The 18,971-nt window shown below is 36.0% G+C and overlaps 1 protein-coding gene across 5 annotated transcripts; it reads left to right on the forward strand.

Annotated features, from left to right (window-relative positions):
- Positions 7,890 to 15,062, forward strand: LOC18766686 (ACT domain-containing protein ACR3). 5 transcript variants are annotated; one of them, XM_020570548.1, is made up of 10 exons: positions 7,890 to 8,216; positions 8,488 to 8,554; positions 9,486 to 9,598; positions 11,586 to 11,711; positions 12,091 to 12,136; positions 12,500 to 12,614; positions 12,806 to 12,873; positions 13,127 to 13,747; positions 14,167 to 14,271; positions 14,486 to 15,062. In XM_020570548.1, the coding sequence occupies exons 4-10, from the start codon at positions 11,641 to 11,643 to the stop codon at positions 14,828 to 14,830; spliced, it is 1,371 nt and encodes a 456-aa protein (XP_020426137.1). In that variant the 5' UTR covers positions 7,890 to 8,216; positions 8,488 to 8,554; positions 9,486 to 9,598; positions 11,586 to 11,640; the 3' UTR covers positions 14,831 to 15,062. The 5 variants fall into 5 exon arrangements, with proteins under 5 accessions (XP_020426137.1, XP_020426138.1, XP_007201032.1 ...); XM_020570549.1 differs by having other exon boundaries at positions 11,608 to 11,711; XM_007200970.2 differs by having other exon boundaries at positions 7,892 to 8,216; positions 14,510 to 15,062.

The following is an 18,971-nucleotide window of genomic DNA, read 5'->3' on the forward strand; positions in this document are numbered from 1 at the left end:
AAAGGTTGTATGTTTGTTTAGGAGCTGCTAAGGAAGGCTTCAAAGCTGGGTGCAGGCCTATTATAGGTTTAGATGGGTGCTTTTTGAAGAGTGTTTATGCAGGGCAACTGTTAACTGCTGTGGGTATAGATGCCAATAATGAAACCTGGGTAATTGCTTATGCAGTTGTGGAATCAGAGTGCAAGGAATCTTGGATTTGGTTTCTGGAGCTATTGGTTAAGGATTGTGAGATTGTGAATCAATTTGGCTTCACCTTTATATCCGACAAACAAAAAGGTTTAGTACTTGCTTTTGAGCAAGTGGTCCCTAATTGTGACCACCGGTTCTGTGCAAGACACCTGTTTTCCAACTATAGGGTGCTTTTCAAAGCAAAAAGCCTCAGAGACAAGTTTTGGAAAGCATCATATGCAACCACTGTCCCCCACTTTACAAGGGCCATGGAAGACCTGAAAAAACTGTCAAAGGATGCATATGAATGGCTAACCACTCCAGATAAACCTCCAAGGCATTGGTCCAAGTCACACTTCAACACTCATTTGAAGTGTGACATGTTGTTGAATAATCTTTGCGAGTCCTTCAATGCTACCATATTGGAATGTAGGGATAGACCAATTATGTCAATGTTTGAGTATATTAGATGTATGCTGATGAGGAGAATACAAGCAAGAAGGGACAAAATGCTGACATGGAACAAGCCTATCTGCCCAAGGATATTTAAGAAGGTAGAGGGAAATAAAGCCAAGGCAGGTGCTTGTGTGGCAATGTGGTCAGGTGGAGGTAAATTCCAAGTGTCAGCTGGTGGCCATGCACAATATATTGTGGATTTGGAATTGAGAACTTGTTCTTGTAGAGCTTGGGATTTGCAGGGATGGTCTTGTGTTCATGCTATTGCAGCCATAAATTATAAAGGGGGTTTTAATGTCATGGATTTTGTGGATGACTGCTATTTGAAATCAACTTACTTGAAGACATATGAGAATCTCATACTGCCTATGAATGGGATGGATATGTGGGATAAGAGTGACTTTCCACCATGTCTTCCTCCGTCTTACTCTACACAGCCTGGAAGGCCAAGAAAATGTAGAACCAAAGAACAGGAAGAGCACAAGGGCAAGATGAAGATGAGAGCATCAAGAAACCAATCTGAAACTGCATTGTCTCGCATTCCTAACACACAGGACTCTCTCAAATGTGGGCAATGTGGTAAAAAAGGGCACAATAAGAGGACTTGCCATAGGAATCTTCCCCCAAAAGCTAAACCTGCAACTAAGAGGAAGAGGGGTACTGAAAATACCCAGGTATAGCAACTCAATCTTTTTCAATTCTATCCCTTAATAACCCTAAGCGTTTGTTGCAAACTGATGTAGTTTTTATGTTGTAGACCACTCCATCTGACGCATCCACTTTAGCTGGTGATCCAAGCACCCTAAAGCAAAGATCCAAGCCTCCAAGGCGTGTGCAAAAAGGGAAGCCAAAACCAACTAAGAAAGGACATGCCACTTCTGAAGCACAACCAGCCTCAACTTTGCTTCCTCATGCATCAACTTCTGTTTCAACTGCAGGATCAAATGTTGTACATTGAAGCTCACTGAAAAAGCTATTTGATGATTCACGTTTTGTTGTTAGACTGGCAGTTTGTGATTAGGAGGTTTTTGTTTTTGAAAAATTGGTCATGTATAACTAAGTGCTGACTTATTTTGATGGATGTAATTGCATTCACATAAGCCTCAACCACTGTGAATGCAAATACATCCACTGAAACTGCCATTTTGGAATGAATTTGAATGGACATGAAATATGTACGATATGCAATGTTATTATCTGGTTATTTTGAGCTATTTTGAATGCAGAATTTTCTGAGTTTTTGGGTTGCCACTTTGCTTCATTATTTTGGTCATTCACTTCATTGTTCCAGGTGCATCCATTTTCTAACTTCCCTGTTACATTATTTTTGCCATTCCATTTTCTACAAATTTTGCCATTCCATTCACTTCATCAAGTTACAAAAAAGTCGGCAATTAAACTGCTACATAACAATTAAACCTTACCCCATAACCCTTAATCCTACCCCATAAGCCCTTAAGCCTTACCCCATAACCCTTAATCCTAAAACCCTAAACCCTTAAACCCTTACATAACAATTAAACCATTACAAACTGCTACTAACAATACATTCATTCAATGGCAGAAGCTAATTCCAAGCTCCTCTTTTTGTTCACTCCACATCCACACATCCCTCCCAAAATGATGCTTGCAAATAGAACCCACGAAGCCACCAACAACACCCAAACGACCTTTTCTCTTTGTCTTGCCATTGCCATTGACTTCTCCAGCTTATTCCGCGATTTTAAAAGCCCAGGAATCACTGCCTTCGACCGTTCACACATGGCCGGATCAAACCATGCCCAAAATTCACAGCCCTTAAAACCCCTCTTAGTCTCACGTACCTTGGCTGCACACATGGAAAATCGCCTCCCAGGATTCGAATCTGTCCAAGAGGTTCGAATTGTAGCAGCCTTTCCGCACCAACACATCGGCGCCTCTTCATCCATTTCGCCCAGCCAATCGGATCTTCTTCGTCAGTTTCCCTCCACTTTTTTCCTCGCTCCTTTACTCTCGAAAACACGAACACAAATCAGAAACTGAGTTGGTTCGTTTTTTCCAACCCAGGTAAGCGAACTCTTCCTTTCCTTCGATTTTTTTCTTCCGAAATTGCCCATCGTGACGTCGCTTTCTAACAGCTATTTGGTTATGATGTGGGTCCCACGACTGCCACGTCAGCATTTAACGTCTGACTTTGACGGTCAATGTAACGGCTGGTGTAAATTGGTAATATTTCGAAATATTGGGTACGAAATTGATAAAACTCAAACCTTGGGGCCCATTTCGATACTGACACTAAACCTACAGGGACTAAAGTGAAGTTAATCCAATATTTTTCTCCCCAAAATCTACCATGGGCTACAGCTCCGTGTAGCCCTTGCACTAGTTCCGGCCGTGAATCCCAAAGGCAAAACCAACGAACACACAAAGTCCAAAAGGCTGGAACTAAGAAAGAAAAATGAACAGTTCGAAGGGATACAAACAAAGGTACATATGTGAACAAAACACTAGACAGAACAAAAAATATAACACCAAAAAAAGAATGGACGGTCCAAGAAGCTTTAGGTCGGCTCTCAAAGGCGAGGAGGAGTTTGAAGAGAAACGGGGAGGATATAGATAATTGAGACGAGAGGGATAAGAGTAATGGCGTCAAGTTACCATAAATTACCCTTTGGTGTGACCAAATTATAAAAATTAGATTGCTTGGACGATCCAAACATTGCAAAGTGTGAATAAATACGTAAACTCTAAATGTGGAGACTCAGGATCCCGTACAACAATAATCATGAAAACAATGAAGCATTATTGAATCAAATAGAAAATAAGTTGGGTTTATTGGCCTAGTCGCGTAAACGGGTAGAGTTGGGGGTTTCTCTAATATGTATTTTGAAAGTGATTCATTCAAGATCATTTTAGTTTTTCAGGCTGCAATGTCGGATATACCTTTTATCAGGGATGTGGTGGAGGATGTCAAGTCGTGTTGTTATAGGTCACTAGAGATGGCTTTGCTCATATTCACTGCAATGTTCATAGGGTAGTCACCGTTTGACTTGTTTTGCTTCACATTGAAGTGATATAATCATCAGATATTATTTTACTCTTTGAAAATTTTAGTTATCCTTAATCAATAAATTATGCCCCTTTTCTTTAAAAATATGTTATTATATTCCAAACCTAGTATATCAATAAGTATATATGTACAATACAATTATACAAATCATTGTGATGCACAATACGGAGAACGTATATCAACCATGTGATCCCGACTCGTATTTGAAAAGACAAAAGCAAACTTTAAGAACCTATGAAATTGCAGACGTTGCTGAGGTTTTGATGGCACACAGTCACGCTAGCTATAGCCTAAGCCTACAGGCGTGGGAATTTGATTCTATTTCTCATGGTGCACATCAGCTAGCTAACTTTCCATATCTGCACAAATTGTAAAGGATAAAAAGCTCAACTTTATTTTCGGTTACACATATAAAGCCGAACTTTAACGATCAAAAGAATGATCATGTATTCTTCACCAAACTCTTATAATCGATTGTGCTCTTCAAAAAAATAAATAAAGTTTTTTTTTTTTTTTTTTTATCACAAATGGTCTTTGAAGCTTGTGAAATGATCACTTTCGTCACTAATGTTTCTTTTTGTGACATTAATGGTCCTTAAGATTACTCTCCACATATCAAAATGGTCATTGCCGTTAACTTCTGTTGAATTTTCTGTTAAATTGTTGATGTGACACATGTATGGAGCCCACACATCCAATGGTATAGAGCCACGTGACTTTAAATAAAATAAAATATATTTTAAATATTGTAAAACTTAAAATCCATAAAGGTTAAGACTCTAATATTTTTTTATTAGTTTTTTTTTAATACAATCGATATTTTATTTTAATCTAATCTAAACTACGGAGAGGGAGATTTAAACTCGGGTGCAGAGTGGAGAGTACATTTACTTTAGCCAACTTGGCTAAGCCTATGTCTGTATTTTCTTATTAGTTAAGTTTAGGAATACTCTTAAACCCTATGAGTATTAGTAGGGATTGATTTGGTTCAGTAACCTAACTGAGATGCCCACACCAATGACCAATCGACTGGCGTCAAAATGGCCTACCATCGAACCACAATAGGTCAGTTACCGATTGTTTCAGTGTCAATCAGTTTCAATTGGTAGCGCTCGGTTTCAGGATCTAGAGCTTGTCGGTGTGAGAGAGAACAATGGTCGGTGTAGTTTGGAGCTTGTACTACGAAGATGAGAGAGAGATCAAGACATATAGAGACAAAGAAGAGGGAGAGATATCAAAAAGGAATAAGAAGGAGAGAGAGAGAGAGAGAGAGAGAGAGAGAGAGAGAGAGAGAGAGAGAGAGAGATCGATTTAGAGACATAGAAGTCGCAGCCACCTAAATCTTGTTTGTTTTCTCCCGATTTGGTGTCCGTTTTTCTAGCTCATTATCCCCCTTTTGTGGGCTTTTGCCTTCATGTGGGTTTTATGCCTTTCGTGAGTTTAATGACGGTAGAGGGCCCTATTCTATTTGTGTTGCATTTGGTTGAACTCATTTTTTGGGTTCACGTTTGTGTAACTGGCTTTAGCCTTCTATTTATGGCATGTTATGTCACAGCCCACTCCAACTAGAAAGATATTTTCTGTTTTGGCCTAAGCCCTTAGGGTTTTGGTCCTAGGCTTAAGCTTATGATATCTTGCCCAAAACGTGTCTTACTAGGTGAGATGACAACTGCTCTTATAAGGCACTTCACTTTTCCTTCCTTGAGCGATGTGGGATTGCTCATTGATCTTGCTTCCCAAGCTCATAGGTCTTACATGTTACTTATCAGGAATCGATATTGCAATTATTCCAATTTCTGCTTCTCATGTGTTTACTAACACGTGAGTATTGGAATGAGGATCCCAAACCTCTGCATTTAGATATGAGAGGTACAAGAGAAATGCAAACTAGCATTGGAGCTACAAACCCTCACACACAACCCCCACCTTAATTAACAATGTACAAAGGAGGATCTATTGCCCCCACTCAAATTGATTTACCCAATTTCTCATCCATTGTACAAGAGACAATGACTAAATTGAAGACAAAGTACCAAAGACACCTACATGTTTGTTGACATTAATGCCTCAAAGGCAATTAAGTTATAAAGGGCTACTTAATTTACTTTTGCATTTCCCTGTCTAGGAAGTGGTCCACTTCCATTTTCGTCTAAACCATCCATCAATGATATAATAATCCAAGTGTGACGAGTTCCTTTCACAACAGTAGCCTACCATCAAATACCATTTTTAAAAGCCATGGAAATCGGACGCAGACACTAAATGAACGGTGCATGTTGAATTGATCCAACTTTGCAGACGTGATATATTTATGCAACATTTTCCTTTTGCCAAAGATAACATACTTATATTGATTCAAATAAGACATCCAAATTCCTATGGAGGAGTTTGGTTTAATTCTCGAATTTAGTAACTTTAATCTAAATTTTTTGACTTTTGTGACACATAGAATTGTATTTTTTTTTTAATTTTCTGACATTATTATAATGTTTTTTATTTTTTAATTTATTTTCTGACATTATAAAGTTGAACAACGGGCACAGTGCCAATTTATCTACAACATGTTCTTCACCAACGCACCTAGTTGCTTTTTTTTTTCCTTCCCTTTTTTCGTTAAAAATAAACCTAACAATAACCGAAAATTTTAATGTATCATGCATTGGGCTTGCCCTTTTAAGCACGTTCAACTTTAGCATCTGCTTAGAAAAGTCAACTTCGTTGCTTATGCATGCATTTTTCACTAAGAGCTTTGGCATCTGCTTAGATAAGTCTATTAAAAATAGGGTATATTATTGTAGATGCTCTAAGAGATTTCGGGTTTTATCATTAGTATATGAGTTGTGCAACCCATAGCTACACCCATGATATGTTAATAGGAAAGAGGATATGGGTTGGTCATTACATAATAGGTGAATCTTATGTTTATTATTTATAGTGGCGGATTTAAGATTTAATAATCTGTTGGGCGAAATTTACACACTAAATTCAATGATACGAGTGAACAAAGTCGATCGGAATTTTCTAAGGCCCAAGGCCAAATTCTAAATGGTGGCTCGTCTGTACATACACTCAACACTGAATATGTAATTTTTAAAATAAAGGGAATAACACTTTTGGGATTAAAAAATATCATACACTCATTTGAACCAGAGTAAACCATTCTAACAACAACAAAAAATCATTCCTTTTGGGCTTAAAAGAACATATTAGATATTTTCTCAATTCAAAGCTCTTATTTCAAAAGCCCCAATTCAATTCAGAAATCCTAATTCGACAAGCCATAAATTCAATTTATCATAACAAACCAAAATTCTACAAGAGAGACGCATCAAAGAAAAATGAGAGAATGAGGAAGAAGATGACTAGAAAAAAAAAAATAATAATAAAGGAATGAGAGAAATGTGACAGGGAGAAAGAGAAAAAAGAGAAAATGTTTATTGTTTAAAGAAAAGTTTTAGTCCACAAGAAAAGCATGATATGAAAAGTTTCAATGAGACAAATGAAGCGTACTCTGTAGTACAATGAAGACAGAGATAAGGTGTATTTATTTATTTTGGCTAGGTTTTTTTAGGCAACAGCCCACTCTGTTCTGTGGGTAGAACTGCCCTTAATTATGGGGTGCGTTTTAAATTTTCAAGCTTGGACTAATTTCTACATATGTTACGATAAAGGCTTTTGTTGATGAGGAAACCTAATTGAGACATATAAATAAGGTTCCCTAACTAGCAGCCGTATCGTTTATGCTCCCATTGTAATTGGTTTATTCATAATGGTTTGTTGTTTCACAGCTTAATATCTTATGTTGTATGAAAATCATATTAAGACTTACACGAATGCAAGAAATAGAGAAGTGAGACCGAAAATGAAGACAACATATCTCAACTCCCAACTCAGTAACTTGCTTATAAAGCTAGAGAGAGAGAGAGAGAGAGAGAGAGAGAGAGAGAGAGAGAGAGCCATTATATGACCCAACGCGCATAAGTGGAGAGTAGGATTGTAAGAAGGAAGTAAAGGGCGTGCGAGTGACTGTACAAAAATTTGGTGGGCGAAGCAGTGGCAGGAACTGTTTGGTGGCCGCGTCATTTATAAAACTCCAACAAATTTAAATGATTGGATTCATTAATTTAATATTTAAAAGGCTCTCCACCACTATTTGCCACGCCATGCCCAAGTGTTCCTTTCATTTTTTATATTTTTTATTTTAAATAAAAACAACATCCACAGAAGAGAGAGAGGAGAGAGAGAGTGGTTTTCCAACGTAGAAAAGCACAGCAGAGAGAGAGAGAGTGAGCCACCACAACAAACAGACACTGCTTTACAACACCACCAACGCACTCTCTCTCTCTGCATCACCCTCCTTCCTTCTCAATTCTCATAAATTGCTCTCCACACCACCCACCCTCCTTCCTTCTCAATTCTCATAAATTACTCTCCACACCACCTCACCTTCATCTCTCTCTCTCTCTCTCTCTCTCTCTCAACTTTCATCATGTAAGAAGCCTTTCAATTACTCTGCATCCAGTCTTGGACTACTTTCAGAAAGGTAACTGCAATTTTTCTTGTTCTAATTCTAATTCATTTGCTTATGAATTCATTGGCTAGTTTCGAGTTTTCCCTTAAAGAGACAAGAACAATATGTATTTTCGTAAGTTCTCGAGAATTTCAACACTAATGCTAATGCATGATGCTCTGCATCCTCTATATTTTCCAAAGACAATCCAATTCAAGGAGTTCGATATCAAAATAGGGATGTTCAGTCAATTGGGTTCTTTCTATTTGTCCATTTTTTATGTTCTTTAATTTTGATTTTGCAGGTTTGCTTCAGGATCTGAGGCCATTTTTGCTTGAGCTACAAGGGTGAAGAACAGAAATGTATGCCTGGTATGTAATATTTTCTGAATTTTCAGAGTTTCGGCTGTTGAGTTTTGGATTGATGATAGGTTATGGTGCAGAGAGCTTACTCTCTCACAGCCTCACAGCTTGTTCAAAAGGAATAAGGACAAGTGGAATTTGTCTTGCAAAATTTTACTCTACGCCATTCTCTCTGATTCTTCTCTGTTTTTATAAATATTATTTTGTTTTAAAATATTGGAATGAACGGTCTCGATCCATTGACATCTTTCACGGGTGGACTGATACTCTTGGACGGTGGGGATTCGGATGATGGTGGATAAAGTTTGGAATCACATCTTTATGTCACCTCAAAAAGTTTTTTTAGTTTTGTTTTCCGTTGCTTGAGGCTCTTTTTTCCTTTTTCTCTTCCAAGTTTAATTTAAATTTATTTGCACTTGAATTTATTTGTTATTTTTTAATACAAGCGATAGTCTAAATTACAAGAGAATGAAGGTTTTTACACACACACTACCACGGTGCTATGGATATTCGAATTTGAAACTACTAGTCTACAAATCAATACCTTTTTTCAACTAGGCTACACTCTGTTGGCTTGAATCTTTTTGTTATTAATAGAGAAGAAGAAATTTGAATTCAGAATCTCTTTCAACATTCGGAAAATAAGTTATGTGCAATTGAATTGAGGTTCTTCAATTTTATCGAAATAATATTTATGAAGATACGCTTATAAGAAAGCTACGTCACTAAGATGGATTAACTATAATTGAATATCAAATTCATCATAAATATATATACATATATATCAAATCGTAGTTGATAGAACTCAATTCCAATTGAAAAACTAAATTAGGTAATTAATGTGACTTATTCATGTGTGGTTGGGTATGTGTAGCAATAGTTCATTGTACCCGGCTGAGACGTAAGCTGCAGTATTGATTCTCAGTCATTTTGTTTGCAGTAATTTGTACCAAGATGTGAGAATGCTTATCAACATCAACAATTAGGGACCAGCCTGGGTTGATTCGATTGCTATCTAGAAACATCCCCTCCTATCTCTTTTGCACCTGCAAGGTACTCCCTCTCTCTCTCTCTCTCTCTCTCTCTCTCTCTCTCTCTCTCTCTCTCTTAAAATGCTTCGTTTTAACCATGATAGGACAAATCATTAGGTACGTAATGATAGGAAAAGGTCTTAAGCTGAAGGCCCAACCTTGTGGGCCAACATACATCTTGAATACCACCACATTTGGTGGCCCACTTGATGACAAACCCGACAAATACAACCGTATTATTGATTTTTTTAGAAGTTCTTTTAATTTGGTTTGCATATGTATATAACGCAAAAACAAAGAATGATGAAACATTCAAAATATTAAGGGAGTGTTTGGTATCTTATTCAAATAGGGAACTCAAAAACTTTGATTTTTCTTTAAAACAAGGAGTTCTTAAATCTATTTTTAAGATTCAAAAACTTATTCGGTATGCAACTTGAAAACTGTTAATCTTAAAAATTTGAGAACTTATGGGTTGTTGAAAAAAAACTGAAAAAACTGTTTTTTTTTTAAATATAAATAATTAGGGTGTTTTTTAGTTGTTCTTGAGTTTGAATTTTTAAAAATAGAGCTACCAAATAGGTTTTCTTTGTTTTGGATTCAAATTCTGTTTTTGAATTTAAAATGTTATATTCAAGTTCAATACCAAATAGGCCCTAAAAAATACTCTTATTAATGAAAATATTACAAATAAATTATTCATAAAATAAAGATAATGTAGTAAAAGGGACAATTTTTTATATTATACTTTTTTAAAATAAAAACAAAATCAGAAGATGGGTCATATTTTCATCGAACACAACTAAACCTACCTGCTAATTTACAAGTGATTAGAAAAGTTACCGTGTTTGGTATGTGTATATATCAAACCAGTAAGATCCACCATTCTAGTCAAATTTTCAAAATTCCAAAAATTTGGTCGAAATTGGAATTCCCACGACCCATCATGGGGTATAACTTGAACACCAAGATCATCGTCCCCGGAGATTGGTCATTATGGTATAACATTAATGGTAAATTTCTGTTGAAAAAAATTCATTTTTCATGTATTGGTTATTTTGGACGCATGGAAGAAACGTATTGTTTTGGCAAGTAATGCTATTATGGAATGCTAATGTGGATTTACCAGTAACACGCACACACACACACAAATACAATGCAAACTTTGGTAGCATAAGTTTTTTTTTTTCTTTCTCAAAAACAAAATTTGAATTTTTTTGTAATGACAAATCATTGTACAACGAGGCTTTGACATAGATGAAGAGGATATGGTCAAAATTGTGGTGATTACTTTCCATTTTGACATTATGCATTAGTGTTACCATTAAGTTAAATAGAATGTAAGACTTACAAATTTACAAGTGATTTGCAAGTTATTACCATATTCTTTTTTGCCAATGCTACAAATGTGGCTTGAAGTTGAAGTCAAGAATTTTTCGAGGAATTACAAATCCTAACAACTAAGCGCCCATTTGATAATCATTTCAATTACAAATTCATTTTAACTAAGGGCCTGTTTGATAACAACTAAGGGCCTGCTGGCCTGTTTATTTGAAATTTAACACTTTTTATGCAAACAAACAAAAAAAATACAAATATGCATTTTATGGTATCTGGGTTCTTTCCATTTTATCTTACCTTCTGAAAGGAGACGGACAAAACAGGAGAGGATCATTATGGTATAACATTAAAACCTTCACACTGTCTCTTCTGAATAAGTAATATTGATTTTCAAGGGTTAGGTACTTTGGCTTGACAAAGGAAGATGTGCATGTCATGGCTTTTTTTCTTTTTTTTTTTCCAGAGAAGGACTTTTATTAAAGACGAACGCTTACCAATAAGAGATACAAAAATACAATGCGTAATGTATTTGCATATTTTAGCAATTCAATTGAAATGAGTATCACTATACAGGATACCTAAATTTGGTTATGTTTGCTTCACAAGTTTTTTTGCACGTGTATTCATGATTAGTGATGCTCATTTAAATTCTAACTTGGCAATGGCAGTCTGAATTCTTCTGTGTGACAGAACTTCGGGTTGATTGGAGAAGTTGTGACTTAAATGGCTAGAGTTTGCTGGCCATACTTTGATCCTGAGTATGAGAACCTGAGCACAAGAATCAATCCCCCAAGGTAATGTAGTCTCTGCATGAACAATTTAATCAAAAGTCTGTTTGTGTTTCACAGTTTCAGTTAGCTAGTGGTCCCGTTGTCATGATTTTAGTAGGAATTTCATTGTTAATAGATTAGAATGTGTTGCGAATATGAAATCGTTCGTCGCGCTTTTGTAAACTTTGCATTTCAATATATAAAATGTTGGGTCTATACTCAATTCATTGCCAATTAGTTTTAGGTTGGATACTCAAACTGTAGTGCTCTGATACCATCAGCGCTTAGCATTTTCCGGTGCTAATAAGTGGTGATGAAATGCTGAGACTAATGAGCACATTTGTTTACATTGTATATATATCATCTTCTAGTTATTTCACATCTCTACATAAATTTTTTGCAGGGTATCCATAGACAACTCTAGCTGCAGTGACTGTACTCTAGTCAAGGTGATTTTAACTTATAACCATAAGACTTGCTGTTGACACCTGGTTCTTGCAATGAATCATGGCATGGTACTTTAAATTAGTTTCCTGGTTTTCACACAAAGAGTTAACTTCAAGAATTATACAATGCCACTAGCTATTTGCCTGTCTTGTATGGAAAAATTGCTTTCTCTAATTAATACCTGGTTGCAGAATGAAATTTAGAGGCAAATTTAACTTGAAACAGAACATATGCCTTCGAACTCCTGCTGAAAAACCGTCCACAGACAGGATTTAATTTGCTTCATTTTCATGTTACATTCAGTGAACATATATTCCAGCCATCATGTTGAAATTGGTGTGGGGGGGTATGAAATGTATGTGTAGGTCGATAGTGTCAACAAACCCGGAATTCTGCTTGAAGTCGTGCAAATCTTGACAGACCTTGACCTCATAATCACCAAAGCCTACATCTCCTCTGATGGCGGATGGTTCATGGACGGTATGTAACTTTTTGTTTAATAAGTATTGTTTTTTTTTTCTTGTTAGTTATTCTCCTCTCTGGAAAGAAAGTAATTGCCATTTGAAATCTGCAGTTCTTGACTTAAACTCTTTAACAAATAAGAATTTGATTATCCCATATCTCTCTCTCAATGTGAATCAAATTAATATGACTGTTTCTTTGATAAACAGTATTTCATGTCACGGATCAACAAGGAAAAAAACTTGCAGACAGCAAAACCATTGACTACATAGAGAAGGTATGCACCTTGGTGGTTCTTTTTTGTTTTGTTTTTTTGGTGAAACCCTTGATGCTTCTTTCTTGCCACATGCATTTCTGTGCATGTATGAAATTTACAGCAATCACCTGTATGAAAATCCCCTTTATCCCAACGTGGATTTAATAATTTTCGTTACTAGAAAATGCAGAGGCTTGTAAAACCTTGCATTAAGGGTTTGTTTCATGTGATCATATTAAGAGCAATTGTTGTCTATGATTTGTGACATGCATAGGCTTTAGGACCAAAGGGCCATATCACAGATGTACTGAAGGCCTGGCCAGGAAAACGGGTTGGAGTGCACTCTGTTGGTGATCACACAGCCATTGAGCTCATTGGCAGAGACCGGCCAGGCCTCTTATCCGAGATCTCTGCTGTCCTTGCCAATCTTCACTTTAATGTAGTTGCTGCTGAAGTATGGACACACAATAGAAGAATAGCCTGCGTTGTGTATGTCAACGATAATTCTACATGCCAACCTGTGGATGATCCAAACAGATTATCTACTATGGAAGAGCAACTCAAGAACATCCTGCGTGGGTGTGAGGATGATGAGAAAGTTGGTCGTACAAGCTTCTCTATGGGGTTCACCCATGTTGATAGGCGGCTACACCAGATGTTGTTTGCTGATAGGGATTATGAGGGTGGTGGACTAGCAAATGAAGTTGATGACTATCCTCCCTGCTTCCAACCGAAGATCACGATTGAGCGTTGTGAAGAAAAAGGATACTCAGTGGTCAGCGTCCGGTGCAAAGACCGCGCAAAGCTCATGTTTGATATTGTATGCACACTCACAGATATGCAATATGTTGTTTTCCATGCCACCATTTCATCTGATGGACCGTACGCATCACAGGTATATGCATTTCATGCTCGTCTGCAAGTTCTCCAAATTAAGTTTCTCCAGCAGATCATTTTTAAGCGGTTGCTTTTCTGTTTTCTTGAAATTATTCTCTGGATTATGAAAAGGAAATATTCTTTCATACAGACTACATCTATGATATACTTGTATGTTAATGCAGAAGCTCATTAATTGTTACTATAATGTGCCCATCTGTGATGATCAATGAAGTCTGGTCACACCAACGTAATCTGGTATCTTGAGTTTCTAGACTAAACTCTGATGCTAAGTCTCGAATTCATTAGTTTTCTATTGGAATCAGTACTGGTGTGTTGTCTCCCAATAGATATAGGAAACCCGTTGAATTCCCATGTCTTAAATCTCCTTGAAGATTTGATTAAAGTACTTGAACTGATGCATATAGTTAATTGCAGGAGTATTTTATTCGTCACATGGATGGTTGCACCCTTGATACTGAAGGAGAGAAGGAAAGGGTTATCAAATGTATTGACGCTGCAATTCGGAGACGAGTAAGCGAGGTTAGTGAAAAATATGTCCACATTTAACGCTCATTTTAGCTTTGTTAATAGGATAAGTACAATTTACAAGTAATGTTAAAAAAAACTTCTGTAAACAGAACAGCTCATTGACTACTAAAACTTTTGTAAATTTACCACTAGTCAGGATTATATATTTGTAAACATTAATGGATAGCGAATACAACAAAGACATGCTTTCTTGACCGTTTTAAAGGTATCAAATTACCATGAAATTCAGGATCTAAGGCTAGAGCTATGTGCAAAGGATAGAGTAGGCTTGCTATCTGAAGTTACAAGGATCCTGAGGGAGAATGGGTTGTCAGTAACAAGAGCAGGCGTCACAACTATTGGGGAGCAAGCAATGAATGTCTTTTATGTTAGAGATTCTTCAGGCAATCCAGTGGACATAAAGACGATCGAAGCACTTCGTAAAGAAATCGGGCACACAACGATGTTCAATGTGAAGAAAGTACCAACAAGTTCTAAGGCACCTGAGACGAAGGGATGGGGCAAGACAAGCTTCTTCTTTGGGAACTTGTTAGAGAGGTTCTTGGCTTGACATGATGTCCATATGAATGTAAAAGGTACATTAAAAATGTATAGAAGAATAAATGTGTTCAGTAAGTTATCCGAACACAGTTTCTGCATTTGTACACTTTGTATAATATGCATGCTTGTAACTTGTAACTTTTGGTCTTTGCACAACGCCTTTCGTTTTTCACTTCTTTTTGACATTTTGATTGTACTCCTCCTCATCACTATTATGACGTACAAACATTTAGCTTTCTTAATTTCTTGTGTTAGGCAACTACTCTGTTCAACCACAAAAACTTAAGCTAATGTATAACAAGTTGGCGCCCTTCCTCATATACATCTCATTCTCCATATATAGGCATAACTTCACCAAACACCTTACAATTATTATTATTATTATTATTTTTAGTACAAGCAATTGGAAGAGGGGGGTTTACATATGGATGATATGGAAGAGTTCAACCAACGAGTCTGACCAAAATATACCGATACAACTAACATACTCTAGACAATAACCCACCTATTTTATTACATTTAAATCAAACCCAATTTTGAATTGGATGCCAAAGTGTTCATATATTATGACATATTTACAAATCATGCCATCAACCCCTCTTTGTTGCTGGACATTTTTTTCCTTAAAAAAATCCCTTAAATTTAGGATTTCAATAATGTTTTTAACTAGGCATTCAAAGTGGTTTCTATTTTTTTTTAAATCCATCAATTTCCTGTAGGAGTCCCAATTTGAACCCGTGCATTAATTAGGGTTGACTATTTCTCTTTTTTCTCTTTGATAGTTGTGACATAGCATATGTGTAACAATTTTTGTACACTTAATATATCCAACATATCTAGGTACATTATAATTTTCCAATATACGTAGATAGGTACATTATTTAATATACAAAAATATAATTATATTATTTATAAGAAAAAATAGGTTCATTATTGAATATGGTCCATTATAAGCAAATATAGGTAAATAGGTACATTATTTAGTATACAGTAGGTACATTATTTATAAGAAAAAATAAGTGTACAAAATATTTGCAGGTAAAAATAGGTATACAAAATATTTGTAGGTTCATTATTGAAACCATAACAATAGGTACATTATTTATAAGAAAAAATAGGTATATAAAATATTTTAATGTTCCTAAAACAAATTAATTTCAAATCCATAACAATTATTAAATTTGAATTTTGATTAAATAAAAGGAAATAACAAACCAATTAATATGAAATTGAAACAAAATATGATCAGGTTGTCATATTTGGAAAAACATACCAAGTTTTAATTATATATTTTGTTTACAAAATATAACCAATCATAGTGTAAAAAAAAAACATAATAGGAATATTAGAACCAATCAATTTCAAAAATATACGACACTAATTACACACCAAGTTTTAATTATATATAAAATAAATAAATAAAACTCACCTTATGCAAAATTGAAACACCATTATGACATTGAATAGTAAACAATTTGTTGGAAAGAAAAAAAAAGGTTAAAATACAATTAGGGTATTTTGGGAATTGAAAAAATATAACATTTATTATGTTAGACTTGATTAGGTAATTTACTTAGGTGGATCCTAATTATCGAGTTTTACTTATAAAAATTGGGTTTAATTTATAGAAAAATAAAAAGATGGGCTGTGGTAAGAAAAAATGAATTTAAAGGGGAAAACCCAAATTTACTATTGATGGGGTTTCAAAAAAAGGGAACGTACTAGGTGATTCAAAGGTTAACAGTATTCAAGGTGTCTGCTCTAGACCTTGGAAAATTGCTACTCCTCTGGAGAATATTCATATGCTTAGTCGATATTGTGAGATCATTCATTATCAACATGTTTTTAGAGAGGTGTGTGCAAGTTTTTCCTGCTCTACTCTTTGGATGTTTTAGGTGGTGGTGTTTGTAGATGCATTTCTCTGTAGGTTTTCTACTATTTTGTATATATATATAATAATAATAATAATAATAATAAGAGGAACAAAAATAGGAGAAAGAAAAAGAAAAAAGAGAAAAGAAGAGAGTTGGGCATATGAAGCGGAAGAGAGGGAGAGGGGAGAGGGAGAAGGAGAGATTGAGGCACGGGCTGGCTTAGAGAGAGGAGGAGAAAATCTTCTTTTTATGTTTTTGTCTTGGGTGATGAAACTGGACTGAAAATGAATAATGGGCTGGACAACTTCAATTTTTTAAGGAGGGTTAGGCTAGGCTACCTAGGCATGGGAAGATATCTTAAAATTTGGATCGGGCTTCAGTCCTACTTAGACAGAATTAAGCCCGTGCCTGGTCGTCATGAATTAGGCGAGTGTCTCTACACATACAAGCTCAGTCGTGGTTCTAACTGAATTGCATAATTAATTAGAAGAAGAGGATTGTGAAGAAATATCCAAAGAAAACTAATAATGCTTAACATTAATGTGGCTCCCATTAATCTTATTTTCAAAGAAACAAAGAGACATTTCTTTTAAAAGGCTAATAGATTTTCTCTATTCTCCCAAGAGGAAAAAACTATTATTCATCAGCAAGGAGAGTAACAGGAATAATACATTAATAATCACTATAATTATGGATTCCAAGGATAGCACTTGTCTACCGCATGAGGCACCCCTTCAACTTTCCTGCATGCACCATTCGGTATTATGAGCCAGTCACAGTTCTTCACGCAGTAAGGTTTGTCTCTCAGTTGAATGTATATATCAAACCAATAAGATCCGCCATTCCAATCAAATTTGCAAAAATATTGTGTAGAATTCCAAAAATTTGGTCGAAACTGGAATTCCCATGATCCATCAGGGGGTATTACGTGAACACCAAGATCGTCATCCTTGGATTTACAATGAACCGTAAGGTCGACGCCTAAACGCAAATAGTTGATGATGTTGACATGAGTTACAGGATTGACGACCGCTGCATAACATGTAGTTCTTAGAATCAGAAGAAATGTTAGCACCACCACAGTTCTAAAAGGGACAGCCATGCTTGCTTGTTTGTATGTTTTAGTGTATGAACGAAGGGAAAACGTGCTTCTTATATATACCTTAAACAGAGTCAAATATGTCTAGTTTTGTATTTTATAGAAACATGACCCTTTCCTTTTATGTTCAAATTCCTTAAAGCACAATTCTTAGGCAAGGGAAAAGGAGACTAACAAGAGAGGGAGAGAGTTTAGGTTCTACATATTTTATTTCTGTCCGATGATTGTATTCAATTGGAATTTTAAAAGATAATTTCGAGATAAATAAGTTCCTTGGATTTTAAAAAGTTATTTAGGAATGTAAATAAGTTCCTTGGATTTTAAAAAGCTATTTAGGAATGTAATTTCTTATAGGATTTTATTTATGGATTTCTTTAATCATGATTTTTTTACTTTTGAATTTTAAAAGATTTTATAAGAATTGAAAGGACCACATGGATTTACATCTAGGCCTTGGCTAATTAGCTCACAATGCATGTGTGACACCTACTTTTCTCATTTGGAATCTTTTCGAAAAGAGAATGGAAAAAGTTTAATGAGATTGTTTGGACCATAAATGAAAAGTGGCCCATTAAGGCCACCTCCAGCACAAGGGCCTAACCTGGGCAAAAGGCAGCCTCAGGCCCTAAACCCGTCTCCAGTGCGCAAGGTCCAATCCGAGCAAGGTGTGGGACCTACCAGCCTGAGCAAGCCCATGAGCAAGAATCGAATGGGCTGTTGGCCGAAGGCTGCTGACTTCAGCCGCGACATCACGACTGACGCCAATGCTGACATAAACCAACGGGGAAGAAGCCACACGGCGCTTCCCGGATGCTCCGATCAATTTTTTTTTTTCCAGAAATCCAACGGACCAAAAAAATTCTGAATTTTTTCCCTATAAATACCTAACAATATTATTCCCTTTCCATACCAAATCTTCATACAAATTCTTCTCCTTCCAAAATTTTTCTACTACTTTTCATTTGTATCAAAAAACAAATGGCATCTTCCATCGAAGCCGGAGGCACATGGACAACTCAGTAAGATATTGTGTTGTGTGAGTGTTGGGTGAAAGTTGGTCATTGCCCGATCACAGGCAATGAGATGAAGTTCTCTCATAAGTGGAGAAAAATTCATAGATAATTTTGTGAAAGATCGGATTCACCTCGGACGGAAATAGCCTTGGTTAGTAGGTTGAG

This window comes from Prunus persica, chromosome G8, assembly GCF_000346465.2.
Source record: "Prunus persica cultivar Lovell chromosome G8, Prunus_persica_NCBIv2, whole genome shotgun sequence".
Lineage (NCBI taxonomy): Eukaryota > Viridiplantae > Streptophyta > Magnoliopsida > Rosales > Rosaceae > Prunus > Prunus persica.

Coding starts and splice junctions, on each gene's coding strand:
- LOC18766686 (XM_020570548.1), top strand. CDS start 11,641: ATGGCTAGAGTTTGCTGGCCATACTTTGATCCTGAGTATGAGAACCTG. Junction 12,137..12,499: donor GTGACTGTACTCTAGTCAAG/GTGATTTTAACT, acceptor ATGTATGTGTAG/GTCGATAGTGTCAACAAACC. Junction 12,615..12,805: donor TGGCGGATGGTTCATGGACG/GTATGTAACTTT, acceptor TTTGATAAACAG/TATTTCATGTCACGGATCAA.